Source organism: Miniopterus schreibersii, assembly GCF_964146895.1.
Source record: "Miniopterus schreibersii genome assembly, chromosome: X".
Taxonomy (NCBI): Eukaryota; Metazoa; Chordata; class Mammalia; order Chiroptera; family Miniopteridae; genus Miniopterus; species Miniopterus schreibersii.
The window spans coordinates 93091951-93111324 of record NC_138104.1 but is presented as its reverse complement, the minus strand read 5'-3'; the positions used below and the strand labels follow the sequence as shown (position 1 = coordinate 93111324).

The 19374-nt window shown below is 37.5% G+C and overlaps 1 protein-coding gene across 1 annotated transcript in view; it reads left to right on the top strand.

The window, feature by feature from the left end:
• Positions 1 to 19374, top strand: part of POLA1 (DNA polymerase alpha 1, catalytic subunit) — a 267019-nt gene that overhangs the window by 25568 nt on the left and 222077 nt on the right. Inside the window, exons 14-24 of the mRNA XM_081126508.1 lie at positions 386 to 524; positions 1237 to 1391; positions 4852 to 4936; positions 7626 to 7687; positions 9137 to 9226; positions 10677 to 10793; positions 12084 to 12259; positions 12464 to 12593; positions 13080 to 13199; positions 14256 to 14355; positions 15849 to 15973. Of these exons, the coding sequence (XP_080982634.1) occupies positions 386 to 524; positions 1237 to 1391; positions 4852 to 4936; positions 7626 to 7687; positions 9137 to 9226; positions 10677 to 10793; positions 12084 to 12259; positions 12464 to 12593; positions 13080 to 13199; positions 14256 to 14355; positions 15849 to 15973 (1299 nt within the window). The remainder of the gene's footprint in view (positions 1 to 385; positions 525 to 1236; positions 1392 to 4851; positions 4937 to 7625; positions 7688 to 9136; positions 9227 to 10676; positions 10794 to 12083; positions 12260 to 12463; positions 12594 to 13079; positions 13200 to 14255; positions 14356 to 15848; positions 15974 to 19374) is intronic.

The following is a 19374-nucleotide window of genomic DNA, read 5'->3' as shown; positions in this document are numbered from 1 at the left end:
GATGAACTGTACCACGGGAGCATTTTGAATGAGTTCCTTCCTCTTGCTTTTATTCTAATGCAGTGGTACTTACTTGGCTGCTCTTGATCAGGAAGGCATGTACAGCTCTGGACAGAAAAACCTCTTTTGGGGAACTTCTTGGCCTATTTTTCTTCTAATGGGTGTCATCAAGATGCATTATTTTGTCATTGTGAATTGTTTTTGTTTCCTACTGTGAATTGTTTTGGATTTCATTTGTGGCAAATTACATTTCATATATATAAAAGGAGTTTCTTCTGGTACTTTGTAGAGAGGCTTTTGTTTATTTCAAATATAGACTTTGGAAAATGTGAAGTAATAGTTTTAAACAAAAAAAGATTGTGTTTTCTTTTTTTGCCTTTTTCAGTCTGAAATGCCACAGCTTCCTCAGGACTTGAAAGGAGAAACTTTTTCTCATGTATTTGGGACTAACACATCCAGCTTGGAACTGTTCTTGATGAACAGAAAGATCAAAGGACCTTGTTGGCTTGAAGTTAAAAACCCACGTAAGGAAAATTTTACTTTCCCAATGCTAAGTAAATTGCTGATAGATGCAGTTTTTAAAAGGGAAGTTAGGGAATTGGTCTGTTTATTCCAGTGTGTCCAATTCCTTTTTTATGTGTTTTTCCTCAAGGTTTTCCTTGAGTGAGTATAGGGGATATGTTTGGAATCACTGTCATGCCTGTCAGTGTAGTCAGAGGGAGACCTTAGTTAGCCCAGGTGGCATTTGGTCGCATCCCTCACTGTGCCGCTGCCAGTGTGGACTTCTGACCTGGCTGATGTGGCCCAGCTGTTCTTCCTAGTTAGCTCCTACCCTCTGAAGGAGAGGGAGTGTCACTTCCCAGTGTGGATAGTGCTTGTTTGGTCTCTTGTCTGATGTGTTTCGGTATTTGCATCTGTGATACTCTGTTTTGCCTTCACAGATCTCTTAAAAATGCTTTGTGATTCCTCCAAGGCAATGTTTTGTTTTTTAAAAAACCTATTTTGGGTCCTGGATTCTTCAGAAAATCCAACGGAAGCTGTAGACCTATTTCCCATCTGTGTATACACACAAGGATTTGCATATAATCCGATACTGTGGCTTATTGTTATTTAAATGTTATAAGACATTCTTATTAGAAGATGGGATTGAAGACCTCAGTTAATCACAGATGTCTTAATTGAATTTTTCCGTTTTCAGTAAGTGGCTGTTGCTCTGATGCGTGTGTTCTCTTTTAGAACTCTTGAGCCAGCCGGTCAGCTGGTGTAAAGTTGAGGCAGTGGCTTTGAAACCAGACCTGGTGAATGTGGTTAAGGACATTGGTCCCCCTCCACTCGTGGTGATGTCCTTCAGCATGAAGACAGTACAGAATGCAAAGACGCATCAAAATGAGGTAAGGAAATAGGACAGATTTCTGTGCCTTAGACGCGAGAACTTGCTTGAACTTACATAGCTTTTCTGCAAGGGAAAGTCATTCTTTTTGAAGGGGAAAGAGGGCTGATTCACTACCGAAGTCTTTTAAAAGACTTAAATTGCTGGACTTATTTTTTGGTTTTTAAATTTTTTATTTTGGAGAACTTGAAATGGACATAGAATAATTTAATGAACCAATCACTCATATTCAGCAGTTAGCAAGGTTTTGTCATCCTCATTTATTCCCCCCTCGTCTTTTCCCTCCTGAAGTAGTTTAAGGCTAATCCCTGACATTTGTGTCATTGCCTACTTTGGGATGAATCTCTCAAAGCATGTGTACTTTCTTATATGATACCATTAATCACCTAAAAACATTAACAGTGATTCCTTGATATCATCTAAAATACCCAGTCCATAGTCACATGACTCCTTTTCTCCAAAACGTCTTTTACCAGTTTGTTTATTTGAATCAGGATTCATACAAGATTCACAGATGGTGTTTCATTTTCATGTCTCTTGAATCTTTTCAATGGGAGTAGCTCCCTCCCACCCCCTAGAGTTTTTTTCAGTGGCTTTGACTTATTGAAGAATAACTGTTAGTTGTTTCATAGGACACCCTACTTTCTATATTTACTTGCTTCGTTGTGTCGTTGGACTTACTCCTCTGTACCAGGGGTTGGTGAACTATGACCTGTGGGCCAAATCCACAGCCTCCCACTTATTTCTGTAAATAAAGTTTCATGGAGGATAGCATTTTTATTTATTTACATATTATCTGCAGCTGTTCTTGTACTATAGAGGCAGAGTTAGTAGCCATGCCAGAGACCATATGCCCTGCAAGGCCTAAAATACCACCTGGCTTTTTACAGAAAAAAAGTGCAACCCCTGCTGGTTAGCAATAAAGTATTGATTAGATTCAGGTTAGACTTTTTTGGCCAAAAGTACTTTACATGGGGTGCATTGTACTCCATATTGTATTGTATCAGCAGTCATACAATGTCTGACTTAACCAGTTTTAGTGGGGCTGATTGATTAGTGGGTTCAGGTTTTCATGTAATGTAGGGTATTTCAACCTTGGCACTACCGATTTTTTGAGCTGTGTAATTCTCTGCTGTGGGGGTTGTCCTCTGCATTGTGGAATGTTCAGTAGTATCTCTGGCCATTACCTGCTAGATGCTGGTAGCACTCCTAGGGTGACAACCAAAAATGCCTCTGGACATCTCCAAATGTCCCCTGGGGGTGGGAGGCAAAATTGTTTCCAGTTGAGAACCATTGAGCTAATGGCTTCATTTGTTAGTGATTTTTGCTTGAATTAGTTGTTTCATTAGGAGCTGTAAAATGATGGTTTTCTAATTTTGTCATCTTTTCAATGTGTACTAAACATATTTAATATTAGAATGTTTATAAGTTAAATTTTTACAAAATTAACATTTCCTCATTAACTAGTACTATTTGGTTACACCGTAGTAGTTTATACAGGAAAGATGAGATAAATGTGTACTTCTTTCTGTTTCACTGCCAATTTTTTGAATAGGAGGTTGGGGGTCTACATTACATGCATGTTGACCAACCATTTATTTATTTTTGCTCTTACTTATTTTTGCTTCCTCTTTTGCGGATTATCAGTATGAACTCATGGGTGTTATATATATTCATTATGTTCAATCAATTGCATTCATTATTATTTTTATTTTTGATGCTTAAATTTGTCTCTCTTTGGTCATTGGGACCTTCTTTATGTTTGCTTCTAAGTCCTTTTGAGATTGACGGGGATCTTTTTTAACAGCAGATTTTTGGCAGTATTTTTACTCTGATTTTTTTTTTTTTTTTTTAGTATTATGTGATTTGATCATTTAATAGTTAGTACAGTAGATCGCCACAGTTAATAGTTAAGTGTTTGAGAAATGTTTAATTAGCTTTAAAAAAAAGTTCCATCCCTAGCGCCAAGAGGGAGGTTTCAGTTTCATTTCCTAATAGAAGAAACTGGGCTCTGTGGAGAAATGGCTGATTCAGGGCAGGAAATGTCCAAGATAAGCCTTGAATATCTTGTTATTCTAGAAAGTAAGGCTGATATTAAAATCTAAGATATGTCAGAAGGACTCAAGAGTCAACTTGAAGAGTTTCCTATGGGCCCAAGATGGGACAGTTTGAGCATGGATAAGAATGGCTGTAGCAGGTTGAAACATGAGTCCGTAATGATACTGTAAACACTGATGCGACCACATTGGTCAGTCACCTGTGAAGGAAGCTAGGGAATCAACTCATTATTGTAAAAACGGATAAATTGAATCAAGCATTTATCTTGAGTTTTTTGAACACATATTGTACCTTAGCTAACCACAAAATTGATGAGGGGGAGTTTCTCTTCGTAGGTTTCCAGCTAATGAAGGAAAAGTTAACTCTCACCACTTTGCAATCCCTAATGAAATAGAAGATCTAGGCAGTGATCACCAGTGGCTGCTAATATCACTAAAACAGAGATAACCATGCATGATATGCCTGTGCCTTCTGCTAGAAGTAATCAGTAGCACTTCTAAACTATTTTTGCCAAAAAATTGTACCTGATTTCGATCGAACCTTTAGATTTAAATGTGAATTTATAGGCAGTACAGAAACAGATGAACATGTTAAATGACATTGTGACACAAGCACTCTACAGGACAAACGGCCCAGGTTCTTCAACAAATAAGTTGCAGGGAAATAATAGGTGTGTGTGTGGGGGGGGGGGGGGAGGCGTGTTTTCTACCTGTAGTTTTATGTATCAGCCATTTGCAAAGTATGGATCTCATTTGGTAAATAAAATTGAGATAGTTGGGAAAACAGGAAAATTTGAATCCCGCCTGGATATTTAATGATTTTAATGAATTACTATTAACTGTATTTGCTGAGATAATTGTATTACATTTTTAAAATGTCTTATTTTTTAAAGTGGTGATCAGCAGGGTGATATTTTTGCCCTCAGAGAGACATTTGGCATTATCTGGGGGCATTTTTGGTTGTCACAATTCAGGGATGGGAGGTGGGGGCGGTGCTATTGGCTGTTAGTGATGCTGCTTTAAACATCCCGCAGTGCACAGCGTGGTCCCCACAACAAAGAATTATTCAGTCTAAGGTGTCCATAGTGTCAAGGTTGAGAAGCTGTTTTAAAGATACATGCTAAAATATTTCTGGATAAAATAATAGGCCTGGGCTTTGCTTCAAAATAATCTAGAGGCATGCAGGAAGTGGGTAGGGTACAGATGAGCTGGTAACTGAAGGTGGATGATGGATGATGAATCTATTTTTTATTTGTTTAAGTGCTTTCCTAATAAAAAATTTGAAAATATTCATATGTACTAAAATCTGTATCTTTTATTATTCTTGGTGGTTTTGTTGGGAATGCACAATAGATAGTAGGTGTTTGGTAAGTGATTTTTTTTTTTTTCCTCCTTTGTTTGCAGATTATTGCTCTGGCAGCTTTGGTCCATCACAGCTTTGCATTAGATAAAGCACCGCCACAGCCTCCCTTTCAGTCACACTTCTGTGGTATGTATTTTTTAAAAATATATTTTATTGATTTCAGAGAGGGCAAGGGAGAGAGAGAGAGTTGAAACATCAGTGGTGAGAGTCATTGACTGTCTGCCTCCTGCACGCCCCCTGCTGGGGATCGAGCCCGCAACCCGGGCATGTGCCCTGACCGGGAATCGAACCGCGATCTCCTGGACCCTAGGTCGATGCTCAACCACTGAGCCGACTGGGCTGTGGTATGTATTTTTTAAGCTGGTTTACTAATGGCTTGATCGTAGTTTTTCTTATTTTTTTCTAACCGTTAGATCAGTAACTTGTTTTTTAAAATGTTTTCAAAAGTAGTGTTTTACTGGATTGGTTGCCTATTATTCAGCTGTTTTATTTTGTTCTAAAAGAAGTCAGGAGGCAGTTTGATATCTTTTTTCTGTTCCAGTGGTTACTCTGTTGGGATGGAGTAGTTTTTTCCTGAGTCAGACTTCTGCTTTAAGTATTTTCTTTTCATGATGTCATTGTACAAGCTTATCGTAAAAGCCTGGCCAAAGTTTTCTGTGATGAGAGAAGATGCCAAGGCATAAATGGATGTTTAACCTATTTGGGAGGGGTTATAGTAATACCAGATTGGTGTTGGGTTGTGCTATGCGTAAAATGCAATGGGTGAGACAGTCCCACAGATTTTGCATGCCCAGTTAGTCTCCAAGAAGCATTCTGGCATATTCCATGATAACAGCTTAGCTAGTTAAGTAACCACTTAACTCTGAGTGGGATGGAATACATGGAACAAAATGATGAGTGTAATCTGGAAAATATGCGGAAGAGAGCGATTGTTAGCTCATTTCAATGTACATTTATTTACCTCCTCTGTCTGTCACTGTGTGAACAGCTATGGTGAATGGTAACATTATATTAGTTTCAGGTATGCAGCATAATGATTTGATATTTGTGTATGTTGTTAAATGATCACCACAATAAGTCTAGTTAACATCTGTCACTGTATACTTAAAAATATTTTTTCTTGTGATGATAACTTTTAAGATCTAATCCTTTAGCAACTTTTGAATATGCAGTATATAGTAGCATTGTCAACTGTGGTCACCATGCTGTACATTACATCCCCATGACTTACTTATTTTATAACTGGAAGTTTGTACATTTTCACCCCCTTTTGTCATTTCACCCACCACCTACCCACACCTCTGCCAATGATCAGTCTGTTCCCTGTATCTGTGAGCTCAGTTTGTTTTGTTTTTTGATTCCACATATAAGTGAAATCATATAGTATTTGTCTTTCTCTGACTTATTTTACTTACTATAATGCCCTCAAGGTCCATCCATGTTGTCACAAGTATCAAGATTTCCTTCTTTTTATGGCTGAATAATATTCCAGTGTGTGTGTATATATACACACTACATTTTCTTGATCCATGGACACTTAAGTTGCTTCCATGTCTTGGCTGCAATGAGCATAGGGGTGCATATGTCCTTTTGAGTTAGTGTTTTCATTTTCTTCAGATAAAAACCCATAAGTAGAATTGCTGGATGATATAGTAGATCTATTTTTAATTTTTTGAGGAATCTCCATACTCTTGTCCATAGTGGCTGCACAAATTTGCATTCCCACCAGCAGTGCGTGAGGATTCCTTTTTCCCACACCCTTGCCAACACTTACTACTTATCTTTTTGATAATAGCCATTCTGACAGGTGTGAAGTGATATCTCATTGTGGTTTTAGATTTACATTTCCCTGATGATTAGTTATGTTGAGCACCTTTGCATGTACACGTTGGCCATCTGTATGTCTTCTTTGGAAAAATATCCAGATCCTCTGCGCAGTTTTTAATTGGATTGTTTGGTGTGTTTTTATGTTGAGTTGTAATAGTTCTTTGTATATTTTGGGTATTAACTCCTTATCAAGTATGTGAGTTATAAATATTTTCTCCCATTTGATAGATTGCCTATTCATTTGTTGATGCTTTCCTTTGCTGCGTAGAAGCTTTTTAGTTTGATGTAGTCCTGCTTGTTTATTTTTGCTTCTAATACTTTTGCTTTTGGTATTAAATCCAAAAAATTATCACCTAGAATTATATCAAGGAGCTTGCCACCTATGTTTTCTTTTAGGAGGTTTATGGTTTCAGGTCTTATGTTCAAGTCTTAAATCCATTTTGAGTTAGTTTTTGTATATGATGTATGATAGTAGTCCAGTTTCATTCTTATGCATGTGGCTCTCCAGTGTTCCCAACACCATTTCTTCTTGGCTCCTTTGTCATAAATTAATTGACTATATATGCATATATAAGTATACATACACATATACACACACACACACACACACACACACACACGTTTATTTCTGGGCTTTCTATTCTGTTCCATTGATCTGTGTGTTTGTTTTTATGCCAATACTATATTGTTTTGATAACTATAGCTTTGCAGTATAGTTGCAAACAGGGAGGAGGATGCCTCCTGTTTCCTTCTTTTGAAGATTGCTTTGGCAATTGGGGGTCTTTTTTTAGTTCCACGCAAATTTTAGGATTGTTTTGTCCTTTTGCAGTCCAACAACATGACCAATGGAAATACTTTATTCTCTTTACTCTTTGGAGATTGGGGGGAATTTATATTTAAATGTTTCCATTTGGAAACATTCAGTGTATGTACACTTGAAATTGGCTAAGATGTATGTTAGAATCTTTATTTTTTTTCATTCTTCCAGTTGTTTCTAAACCAAAGGACTGCATTTTTCCATATGCTTTTAGTGAAGATGTAAAGAAAAAGGTAAATAACTCATTATTTATTTCTTTTAAATGTGAAGTATCTCTTTGTTTAGATTGAGAAAAGGAGGGTGGTGTGCATTAGTAGAAACAGGCTATTTTATGTTAATTGATTAGATCTGTTCTTGCTACATCAGACTGTGACATTAACCCATTAAAATATATTAGTAAAACTAACAACATTGTTTAGCAGTGTTTAAATGTTTCACCACCTGAAGATAGTGGGATTCTACAGTGTACGAGTAGATGGATAGGCTCAAACTCTCCTTAGGTAGCTTAATAGGAAGCTTTTCCAAAATGCATGATCATGTGATTACTGTTTGGGAAAGCGTAGGCGAGAGTGCTACACCTCCCCTTCCCCTGCCCAGCTTAAAGGAAGCCAAGTGAAGTTGGGAACACTGTGGATATTAAAGGGGACATGGGTGGATTGGAAAGGTTGATGTGGGCTTGTTCCAATAGATCAGTGATTTCTAAACTCCCAGTATATGCTCCATGGGTCCTTAATAAAATGGGTGGGAGTGGGTTGGGAATTGGATAATGTAGTGAGTTTTTCACAAAAGTAAATGTATTCAATGTAAAGGATTTCTTTTTGAAGGGAGTATGTTATTTCTGTTATGAAATAACGGTCTTGGTAAATTTGAAGGTTTGGGGGGTTTTTTTTAATGTTCTTACTTGACAAAATTAAAAGTTAGCAACCTTGTTAGGTTCTCTTTATTTTAAATTGGTTTGAGAAGTCCAGTAGCCTGGTGGTACTGTTAGACCAGGCTATTTGTTAAGTGCCCTGAATTACCTGTACAGGTAGGATGACCAGGAAATTCATTCCATAGAGTCAAACTGATATTTTTTAGTTATAGAAAACATATAGCCATCAGCTTCCATTTTAGGAGAATCTTAATAAATGGATCTTTTGAATACCTGATTTATACTTAGTAATCCAAGTGGAAGCCTTTTGTGTGAGATAGGTTTTATTTATATTTAATACACTTGCAATTCTTAAATGAATGTTTGCTTTTAGTCTACTTTCTTATTTATACGTTCCTACTCCACTATTTGATATTAGTTTATACAATCCTTGGAACTTCTTTATGTGGTAAATACATAAACAGTGGAGTCTAAGGAAGTGGGTAATGTTTTTGATAGGTACTCTGATTCATGTGCTATAAAATGTGCCCAGATGCACAAGCGTGTCCCTGTGGAGGGACATTTTTGCACTTGACAGTGCTCACCACTTAAAACTTTTCTTCATTCCCACTCTTATTACCAGTATGAGATCCTCCGAGACTTTATGCAATGGAGGCAAAACCTAGAATCAGGAATTTTATTGCTGCATTTAGTTTTGAACTGGGTGGTTTCTTTTAGCCCTAAGAAATCTTACCCTGCCTGAACAAGGAAACAAGGTCTAGTTAGTACTTGAAAGTAAAAAGTAAGTGACTGGTTTGTTTTTATCTAACAGAAAGTGAAGGTTGAGATTGCTGCAACAGAGAGAACACTGCTAGGTTTTTTCCTTGCAAAAGTTCACAAAATTGATCCTGATATCATTGTGGTAAGTAGACGTTTGATCATGTCATGGAGAAGCTCTTCATTCCGTAGTTATTTCAGTGTGACTTGATTGGCACTTTTTGAGCAGCAAAGAATCTTTTCAGAGTGAAAGAACCCTATAGGCTGGTGGGAATTGCTGTACTTGCTGCTAATGGAAAGGGAGAGAAATCCCAGCCCACTGCAAGATAGTATTTTTCCTCTAATAGAAAGGCAACTTATGAATTATTATCAAAGTTTATGCTACTCCAGTTATTTACACTTAGATCCCACCAGCCTTTAAGTTAATAAACTTGGGTCAACTGTTGGTATCTCCAAATTTTTGGCTCAGTGGCCCAGCTGTATAGCAATCACAGGAATTAATTCACTTGGTTTGGTGCCAGTCCCCAAAGTGTAAGTATTTTAAGTTTATGAGCTCAGTGGATCTCTTTGATATATTTCTTTGAGAGCTCAGGAATCTATTTTTCTCTTGATGACTGGATATGCTCACAAGAGGTAATAATTAATTGCCCCAGTTCTTTTTTTTTAACTTACAATTTTTTGGTTAATCCTCACCTGAGGATATTTCTCCATTAATTTTTAGAGAGCGAGACAGAGAGAGAGAGAAACATCGATGTGAGAGAGACACATCGATCGATTAGCTGCCTCCTACAGGTGCCCTGACCGGGGTCAGGGATTCAACCTGCAACCCAGGCACGTGCCCTTAACTAGGAATCGAACCCAGCATCCTTGGTGAGCTGACCCATGCTCTCTCCATTGGGCCACACCAGTCAGGTCTAGTTTTTTAAAAAGCACAGGCAGTGAACCACATTATTTACATGATGGAAATGACCATTGTAGACATGGAAAATTTGGTTACATTTTTGAGATACTTTTTACTTGGTATAGTTCTGTGCCCTTGTTTTTTACAAGTTTCTTATTTGAACTATTGAGTGGTGTTATTGAGTTACTGTGTTACCCATTGATTAAGCGTCTAAATCAGTAGTGTTTGAACTTAGTTCTTTAGGAAAAAACTAAATGCAGTTCCCAAGTTTTCTAGAAGTGTGCATAAATGTCACACAACACAAATGGCTCTTGGTTTTTAGGGAAGTAAAATGGAATTGTTTGAATACAGCTTTTACTGATCACGTAAAAAGTGTGGACATTAAAATTTGCACTTGCCTCCAAGACTGTGAGGCATGCGCTGCAAATTAAAAGACATTATATGAAGCTTGCATCAATTAGGATGAGATAAAGTTTATTTCAGCAGTCTGCTGAGCAGCCTTATGAATGTCAAGGCTAATGAATGCTGCTGATGAATAAATTCCTGAAGAAGAAAGGATCCCAATCGGAGGTAAGCTCGTGATGCCTTCAATTAGAGGCCAGAAAAAGAAAGGGCAAAGAACCTCCATGCATATGAAGATAAATCCTGTCATTTGCATCTGCTGTGTTATTGGCTGTCTTCTTTTTCTGACTAGGGTCATAATATTTATGGCTTTGAACTGGAAGTGTTACTGCAGAGAATTAATGCATGCAAAGTTCCTCACTGGTCCAAGATAGGTCGACTGAAGCGATCCAACATGCCAAAGCTCGGGGTAATAATAATCTTCAAAATCTTGCTTTTTCATTTGACTTTTTATTTGCTCTGACTAGGAATTGGTTGTCTTGTGACTTTGCCACTACACGTCTTTTCCTTTGAATCCAACCTTTTATTAGTAAAAGCCACTGGTAGTTTTTAAAATTAGCTGTTAGAGTGTAGAGACAGCACATATATGTTATCTCCACGTCAGCTGTAGCGAAGCACTAGCCCTGAGAGCAGAGTTGCAGGGCTCAGGATTCATCGAGTGTGATCACTGAGGAAGACGATGGGCAGGAAGAGTGGGGGGAGCTGACGGTGAATGCATGAGAAGGCAGCGGGCTAAGTGCCTTCTGTGTGTTCCCGCTCACAGGGAAGAACTGAGATTCTTGAACCCAGGCCCATCACTCTCTCTTAGAGCCCAGGCACTGTCATTCTACCTGCTTGCTTCACTTAGGGAGATTTTGGTGGTTTTGTATGAAGCACTTTTGTTTCCTAAAACCGATGCTGCTCAATGCTTGAAATCTTATTTAAAGTCTATAAATAAAATGGGCGTCTCATTAGAGGACTTAGAAATTTGTGCCTTTTATAATGCTCTTCAGAGGATTGGAATTGGGGCCAGTGCTCTTGCTTCTTTCCTTGTTCATATCTGAGGTGATAGTGGTTACTGACAATTCATCAGAGCACTTGCCAAACTAACTCCTTACCCTTTTCAAGGTTTTCTTTCTTTCTTTTTTAAATATATCTTTATTGATTTTAGAGAGAGAGAAGGGGGAGGGAGAGAGAGAGAGAAACATCAATGATAAGAGTGTCATTGATCGGCTGCAGCCCACAACCTGGGCATGTGCCCTGACCGGGAATCGAACCCCGATCGCCTGGATCCTAGGTCGACGCTCAGCCGCTGAGCCACGCCCGGCCGGGCAAGGTTTTCTTTATATAGCATCTTCTCGGTGAGGTTTGCCCTGGCTACCCCATTTAAGATGCAGCTTCCCCAAATTCCTTGTTCCCCTCAACCTGCTCTACTTTCTCTCTGATATACTTGTTACCCCTAAAACTATATAATTTCTTGTTTATGATATCTATTTTTTATTGTATATTTCAAATGAGATCAGGAATCTTTTCTGTTTTGCTCACTGCTATATCTGAGCACCTAGAAAAGTCGTTCAAAAATATTTAATTGATGGCTGGATGAATGGAAGAATGAGAGTTTCATCATTGTAATTTTGAGGCTACCCTCAAAGCAAGTTAGCACAGAATGTTCTTTGTGTCTGCTTTTCCATGGGATCTGCTTTTTATCTTCCCCTTGTAGGGCAGGAGTGGATTTGGTGAAAGAAATGCTACCTGTGGCCGAATGATCTGTGATGTGGAGATTTCGGCAAAGGAGTTAATTCGTTGTAAAAGCTACCATTTGTCTGAACTTGTTCAACAGATTCTGAAAACTGAAAGGGTTGTAATCCCGGCGGAAAATATACGAAATATGTACAGGTATGATACTGGATGCTTCAGAATTTGTCTTGAAATTAGCAAAAGCAAGACACCGGTACCATTCTTAGGAGCCTGTGGTGCTTTGGAGGGGAAATTGTCTGCATTACTTACACCAAATTTTTTGTAATATTTTGTGAAGTTCTGATTATAGTCATTGTTTCCTTTAATTATTTGATTCTGTTTCATTCTTACTTTTCTGTACAGTGAACCTTCTCATCTGTTGTACCTGTTGGAACACACCTGGAAAGATGCCAGGTTCATTTTGCAGATCATGTGTGAGCTAAATGTTCTTCCATTAGCATTGCAGATCACTAACATCGCTGGGAACATTATGGTAAATTTAACTTAGAGAAGGGGAAAAAGCATTTCCTGTTGAATTCCATGTTTGCTTGGGGTAGTTGTTATATGATAATGAGTCTAAATGCATACTTATAAAATGAGTAACTTGTATTCTGAAAGCTGGGCTGCTTTTGTAAAATGAAGAACTGCTTGGGAGAAGGGAAAGAAAACCAGGTGCAGCATGTTGAAATTTGGGCGAACATAAGGATCATCTCTAACATCTGGCTGTGTCTCATTTGTGGAATGGCCCATTTGGGAGTAAAGAAATAGCCCAAGTTGTCAGTATTTTAAGCTCTCTTTGTCTCCTTTTAACTATAATGCTTAAAGGAAATGCTAGAAATAATTTAGTACCTTTAAAAAACAGCCCTTGTTATGAGGAATGATTTTGAAGGAGGTGCTGTGATTAAATTTACCAAGTCAAAGTTGCTCTTGTATGTTGTGATTTTGAGCTCAAATTTAAAAAAGAAATTCTGTTTAATAGTCTAGGACGCTGATGGGTGGACGAGCTGAGCGTAATGAGTTCTTGTTGCTTCATGCATTTTATGAAAACAACTATATTGTGCCTGACAAGCAGATTTTCAGGAGGCCTCAGCAAAAACTGGTGGGTCTAAACTTGTATAGCGTTTTGCCTTTTCTTATCCCCCCTTTTATTACCTATATAGCTTTCTTTGCTGTGGTAACATCTGTTTCCAAAAGAATTAATCCCCTGTATGCTGTAGAAACAGTCAAGCTTGTTCTGTTGTGTTTGTGTGGTCATTTCCTTCTCCACTTTTCTCTGTACAGATAAAAATAATGAAATAGGAAATTCTGGGAGGGACGCATATGTCGCCTCTCTGATGGGTGACCATACATGGAAAGTGTTTTTCCACCTTAACCCTACCCAAAACTACATGCCAGATAAATCTTTTATTTTCTTAAACCCATGAGCCTTTATTTTTGTGTTGCATTGTTGCATATTTAACATACTAGTAATGTTAAGGTCACCACATTTGGGATTCTGAAGTGGCCTCCATCACATTGGAACTAAAACTTAGCTACTATTATATTGGAACTGATAGTAATTGATTCAGAATGGGAATTTGATGTTAAAATGATTCCGGTTCTTGTATTTGCTTGTTTTATGTACATTATCAAAATCGGTATAGGGAATATTAACTTAGAGATTCGACTTCTGCTGAGGCATTGAATGTTGACCATTAACAAACTACTTAGGAATATATTTTCAGGATATGGACATACTTATTTTAAGGTGTCCATATTAATAATGAGAATCATGGTAATATCTATATGAAGTAATTTTCTATTTTTATATCATGAATGTTAGAGTAATGAATATAAGGGGACTCTTCTACAATCCCAATTTTTACATAATATGAAGAATTTTATTTCTAGTATCTAATGATTTAAAAAAGTTACATTCTGTGAATTCAGAACTATTTTAAAGTAAAATTTACATATTTGTTATCTCAGAGATATAGTATTTGTTTCGGTGACTACCATGCGTGGCATTCATTTGGATTCATGAACATATTACAATAACTAAAAGTAAAGAATGTTTGTTAAACCTGTATACTGCACTTGGAAAGGGGGGTCATAAAACTTCTTAATTAGGAAATTAGTTGCTGGCTGGTGAAGTTATCTTTCCATTTGATATTAGGGAGATGAAGATGAAGATATTGATGGAGATGCCAATAAATACAAGAAAGGACGTAAGAAAGCAGCTTATGCTGGAGGCTTGGTATTGGACCCTAAAGTTGGTAAGGCTGGGCAATGGACTGGCTTGCCCTGGAGTTAAGGAATTCCTTAATGCAGAGCTAGGCTTGAGAAACTAGAAGACCTGAAGTATATTTTGTAGGTTTGCAACTAGGTCTCATAATAATGCTATTTTATATTGGACAGCAAAATTAAAGAAAGTTTAGACAGTAACCACCAAATTGAACTTTAATAGGAGAATAATCTTTCCCTGTTATGAATAGTAAAGAGATGTTTTATGCTACACAGAGTAGAAATAATCTTTTTTTTAGTATCTTAATCATTTTTAAGTATACAGATGAGTGGTGTTAAGTATATTCACATTGTTGTGCAGGAATTAATGTGAATTTTATCAAACAACTTGAACTCTGAGTAGGAAACATTTTATTTTTTTATTTTTTTAAATATATCTTTATTGATTTCAGAGAGAAGAAGGGAGAGGGAGAGAGAGAAACATCCATGACGAGAGAGTCACTGATGGGCTGCCTCCTGCACGCCCCCTGCTGGGGATCGAGCCCGCAACCCGGGCCTGTTCCCTGACCTGGAATCGAACCCCGATCGCCTGGATCCTAGGTCGATGCTCAGCTGCTGAGCCACGCCGGCTGGGCTGAGTAGGAGACATTTTAAATTACTAGTTGTAGCAAAACAGTTCAGTGTTCCAATTGTCCTTTGGTGTTAGGTAGATCTGGGCTTGAATTCTGCCTGTGTGATCTCGGGCCTCCTGTTTAACCTCTGTAAGCCCCAGTTTCCTCTTCCATTAAATGGAGATAAGAATAATCTCTGATTAAGGAATAAAAGTGATTGTTTAGTATAGTACCCGTCACAGAGTAAGCTTTTAATATGTTTGCTGTTATTATTGTCTTGTTAGTGGACATTTACTTTTATTCAGTTTTCTTCTTAAGGTGAAGAAAACTCTTTGTAAATGTCCTAAAGAAACATAGTAGCTTTCTGTTCACCCTTTGCAAGTAAAAAGGGTGGATCGTTCCACTACTGACATATATACATATCTTGTCTGATTTTAGCACAGTTTGTGTACAGGTAAGTGGGCTGCTCGTTTTATTCTTTGAAGGTGTGATTGTAAAAAATATATATAACCACTCATTGGTAGAGATCACGAAATATTTTGAAGGTGGGGGTGGGACTGAATGCTTGCTTGAAGGAGAATTTAACAACATTTTTTTGAAATAAATATGACACCTGTCTATAGTAACTGATATGGGAAGGTGTTTGCCTGTTATAATGGTGTACTTTGGGAACTTCTGGGGAAAGGGCCAGTTGTAGCTGGTTTCAAGGTAAGAGAGGATCTCTTTTGTGACCTGAGCTTTCACTCTTGTCCAGGTCATTTTTACAGAGTGGTAGTTGACTCCCTTTTTGTTTTTGTCTGCCTCACAGCTCTGGATAGTATATTGTTTCTAATATGCTTCAGAGTATAGTGCTTCTAATGTGATGTTTTGACATCTTTTTTAAAAGACTTTGTAATGTGGCTTTTTTATTGCAGGTTTTTATGATAAGTTCATTTTGCTTCTGGACTTCAACAGTTTATATCCTTCCATCATTCAGGAATTCAACATTTGTTTTACAACAGTGCAAAGAGTTGCTTCAGGGGCACAAAAAGTTACAGAGGTTTGTGTTCAACTGGAGGCTTTTGAAATTGAGATTAAAAGTAGTACTTAAAGAAGAGAACCAAAGGGGTTGGCATTTAGTTTTCCCTCTTAAAAGGTACATTATGTCCTTTCTTGGTCAGAGAAGAAGACAGACTAGTTTTGTGTCTTTTTTATTTAACAGTTTTATTGAGGTATAATTCACATACCATACAATTCAGACATTGAAAGTATACAATTTAATGGCTGTTAGTATTTTCACAGTTTGTAACCTTTACCACAGTTCATATTAGGACATTTTCATTAGCCTCTAAAGAAACCCCCGTACCTTTTACTTGTAACTTCCCTCTATTCCTCCACCCCTCCCAGAGCTAGGCATCCGCTACTCTTTCTGCCTCTATAGATTTGTATGTGTTGGACATTTCATACAAGTGGAATCATATGTGACCTTTTGTGTCTAGCTTATTTCATTTAGCATACTGTTTTCAAGAGTCATTCATATTGTAGCATGTATTAGTACTTCATTCCTTTTTATTGCTGAATACTTCATTGTATGGAGTATACAGTATATCACATTTTGTTTATTTTAGAATCATCTTGTCAACTTATACAAAAATGGCTGCTGGGATTTTGATAGGAATTATATTGGATCTATAGATTAGTTTGGGGGGTATTGTCATCTTAAGAATGTTAAGTCTTCCAATCCATGAAAATTGGGTCTTTTTATTTATTTAGGTATTTAATTTCTTTCAGTGATGTTTTCTAGTTTTCAGTGTACAAGTCTTACACTTAAATTTAAATTCCTAAATATTTCACCCTTTTTGATGCTATTATAAATGAAATTATTTTCTTAATTTCAAGATTTGTTCATTGCTAATGTATAGAAAAATAACTGATTTTTGTATATTGATCTTATATCCTGAAACCTTGCTGCACTCATTTATTAGTTTTAATAGTTTTGTGGATTCCTTAGGATTTTCTGTATACAGGATCATGTCATCTGTGAATAAAGATTGTTTTAATTCTTTTTTTTTTTCTATGTGGGTGCCTTATATTTCTTTTCCTTGCCTAATTCCCCTAACTAGAACCTACAATGTTAAATAGAAGTGCAAGAGCAGACACTCATGTCTTATTCCTGATCTTTGGTGACAGCACATAGTCTTTTATCATTAAGTATAATGTTAGCTATGGGTTTTCCATAGATGTCCTTTATCAGGTTGAGGAAGCTCCCTTCTGTTTCTAGTTTATTCTAGTTTATTGAGTGTTTTTATCACTAAAGAGTATCACACCAACCTGCGTTTGTGGGATAAGTCCCATTTGGTCTTGGTGTATAATCTTTTATATATTACTGGATTCGATTTACTAGTGTTTTGTTGAGGAATATTTTGTTAGGATAATATTGGCCTGATAGAATGAGTTGGGAAGTGTTCCTTTTCTGTTTGTTGGGCTTGTTTGTGAGGGATTTGTGTTAATTGTTTAAATATTTGGTATAATTCACTAGTGAAAATTATCTGGTCTTAACACTTTTCTTTTTTGATTACTAATTCAATCTCTTATTATAGGTCTTTTCAGACTTTCTATTTTTCCTTGAGTCAGTTTTGGCTGTTGGTGTCTTTCTAGGAATTTGTCCATTTCATGTAGGTTATCTAATTTGTTGGCATAAAATTTTTTATAGCATTCCTTTATAGTCATTGTTATTTCTTTAAGGTCAGTAGTGATGTCCCGTCTTTTATTCATGATTTTAGTAATTTGAGTGTTCTTTTTTTCTTTGTCAGTATAGCCAAAGTTTGTTAATTGTATTGGTCTTTTCAAAGAAGCACCTTTGGTTTCCTTGATTTTTCTATTGTTTTTTTGTTCTCTATTTCATTTATTTCTTGTGTAATCTTTATTTTTTCTCTCTGCTGTCTTTGGTTTAGTTTGCTCTTCTTTTTCTAGTTTCCTAAGGTGGATGTTTAGGTTATTGATTCCAAATCTTCTCTTGTAATATAAATGTTTACAATTATAAATTTTCCTGCAAGCACTGCTTTCGCTTCATCCATGAGTTTTGGTATGTCACACATGCCTTTTCAAAGTCCCATCTCCCGTATGTCAGCCATTGGTCTGGCTTCTATCACCATAGCTTAACTTTGCCTGTTCTAGAACTTCCTGTAAATGGAGTGATACAGTATGTACACTTTTGTGTCTGGCTCTTTTGTTTGGCGCCCTTGAGGTTCATCCACGCTGCTGCATTACCAGCGGTTCTTTTCTTTCTGTTGCTGAGGAATAGTCCACACTTTACCCTCCTGAGACGAGCACGTGGATATCTTCGGTTTGGGGCTATTATTAAGAAGGCTGCTGCGAATGTTCTTGTACAGGTCTCTTTGTAGATGTGGGCTTTCATTTTTTGAGGGGTCAACACCTAGGGAGTAAATTTGCTGGCTTGTATGGAAAGTGTGTGATTAATTTGGTAAGAACCTGTCAAATTGTTTTCCTAAGTTGGTCATCTTACCCTCCTACTGGCCATGTGTGCGAGTTGTTCCCCGTCTTCTTCAGTTCAGCACTTGGCGTTTTCAGTATTTTAAATTTTGTTTAGGAAGACATTGCTTAATGATCCTACTCACTAAATAGCCTTTTTAAAAGAACCCTTTTGAATTCTCTCACATGGTTTTTAAGCTAACCAGTGATCCTTCCGTCAGCAGTCTTATATAGGGCTTAATAATTTATGAATAAACCGTATACAGTTTCAGTAAGGAAATTGGTTAGATTTGATTCTCTAACAGTAAAAGATATAAATTTACATACTATCTTTGTATATTGTTTTCCTCTGCTTCTTTGGACGTGCGGCAGAAGATGTCTGTTTGCTCTCTAGCTCCTGAATTTACGCGCCTTTTTAGTTCCACCCACATGCTTGTGCGCTGCTTTTCTGTCCCGGTTCCACTGTCCCAGAGGAGAGAGCCCTACGGCCCTGCCTAGCCCGCCTGGTCCCACCCGCTGTTACCGCAGGAGTGGCTTCCCGGAGTACATGGCTGCGAAGAATGGGCCTTTCTGTGGGACTAGAGGGTAATTTGACGGAGAAGGTGTTAGCTAGACATCCCCAGAGGGTAGTGAGTCCATCTGATTAACAGTCTCTGGCCTGCGCCCTGTGTCTGTCCGCATTGTGATGATCATCATTACGTAGCACCCCTCCTGCCCTGTTTTATTTGAGTTTCTCAGTTTGCATTCTGGATACATAATAGAATCATTTCAGAGTCGGAAGGGAACTTAGAGGTCATCTGCGAAATACTGTCCATGTAGCAATTTGCAGGTTCCGTCTCATTTTCCTGCGCAGTCACTTGGTCTTCAGAACAGCTAGTGACACGCTGCTAGTGGTGGTAGAGCTGGGCATGGATTATGAATTTCCTGACTCCAGATCCTTTCAGTTTACCTTTTATCTGACCTCCATAG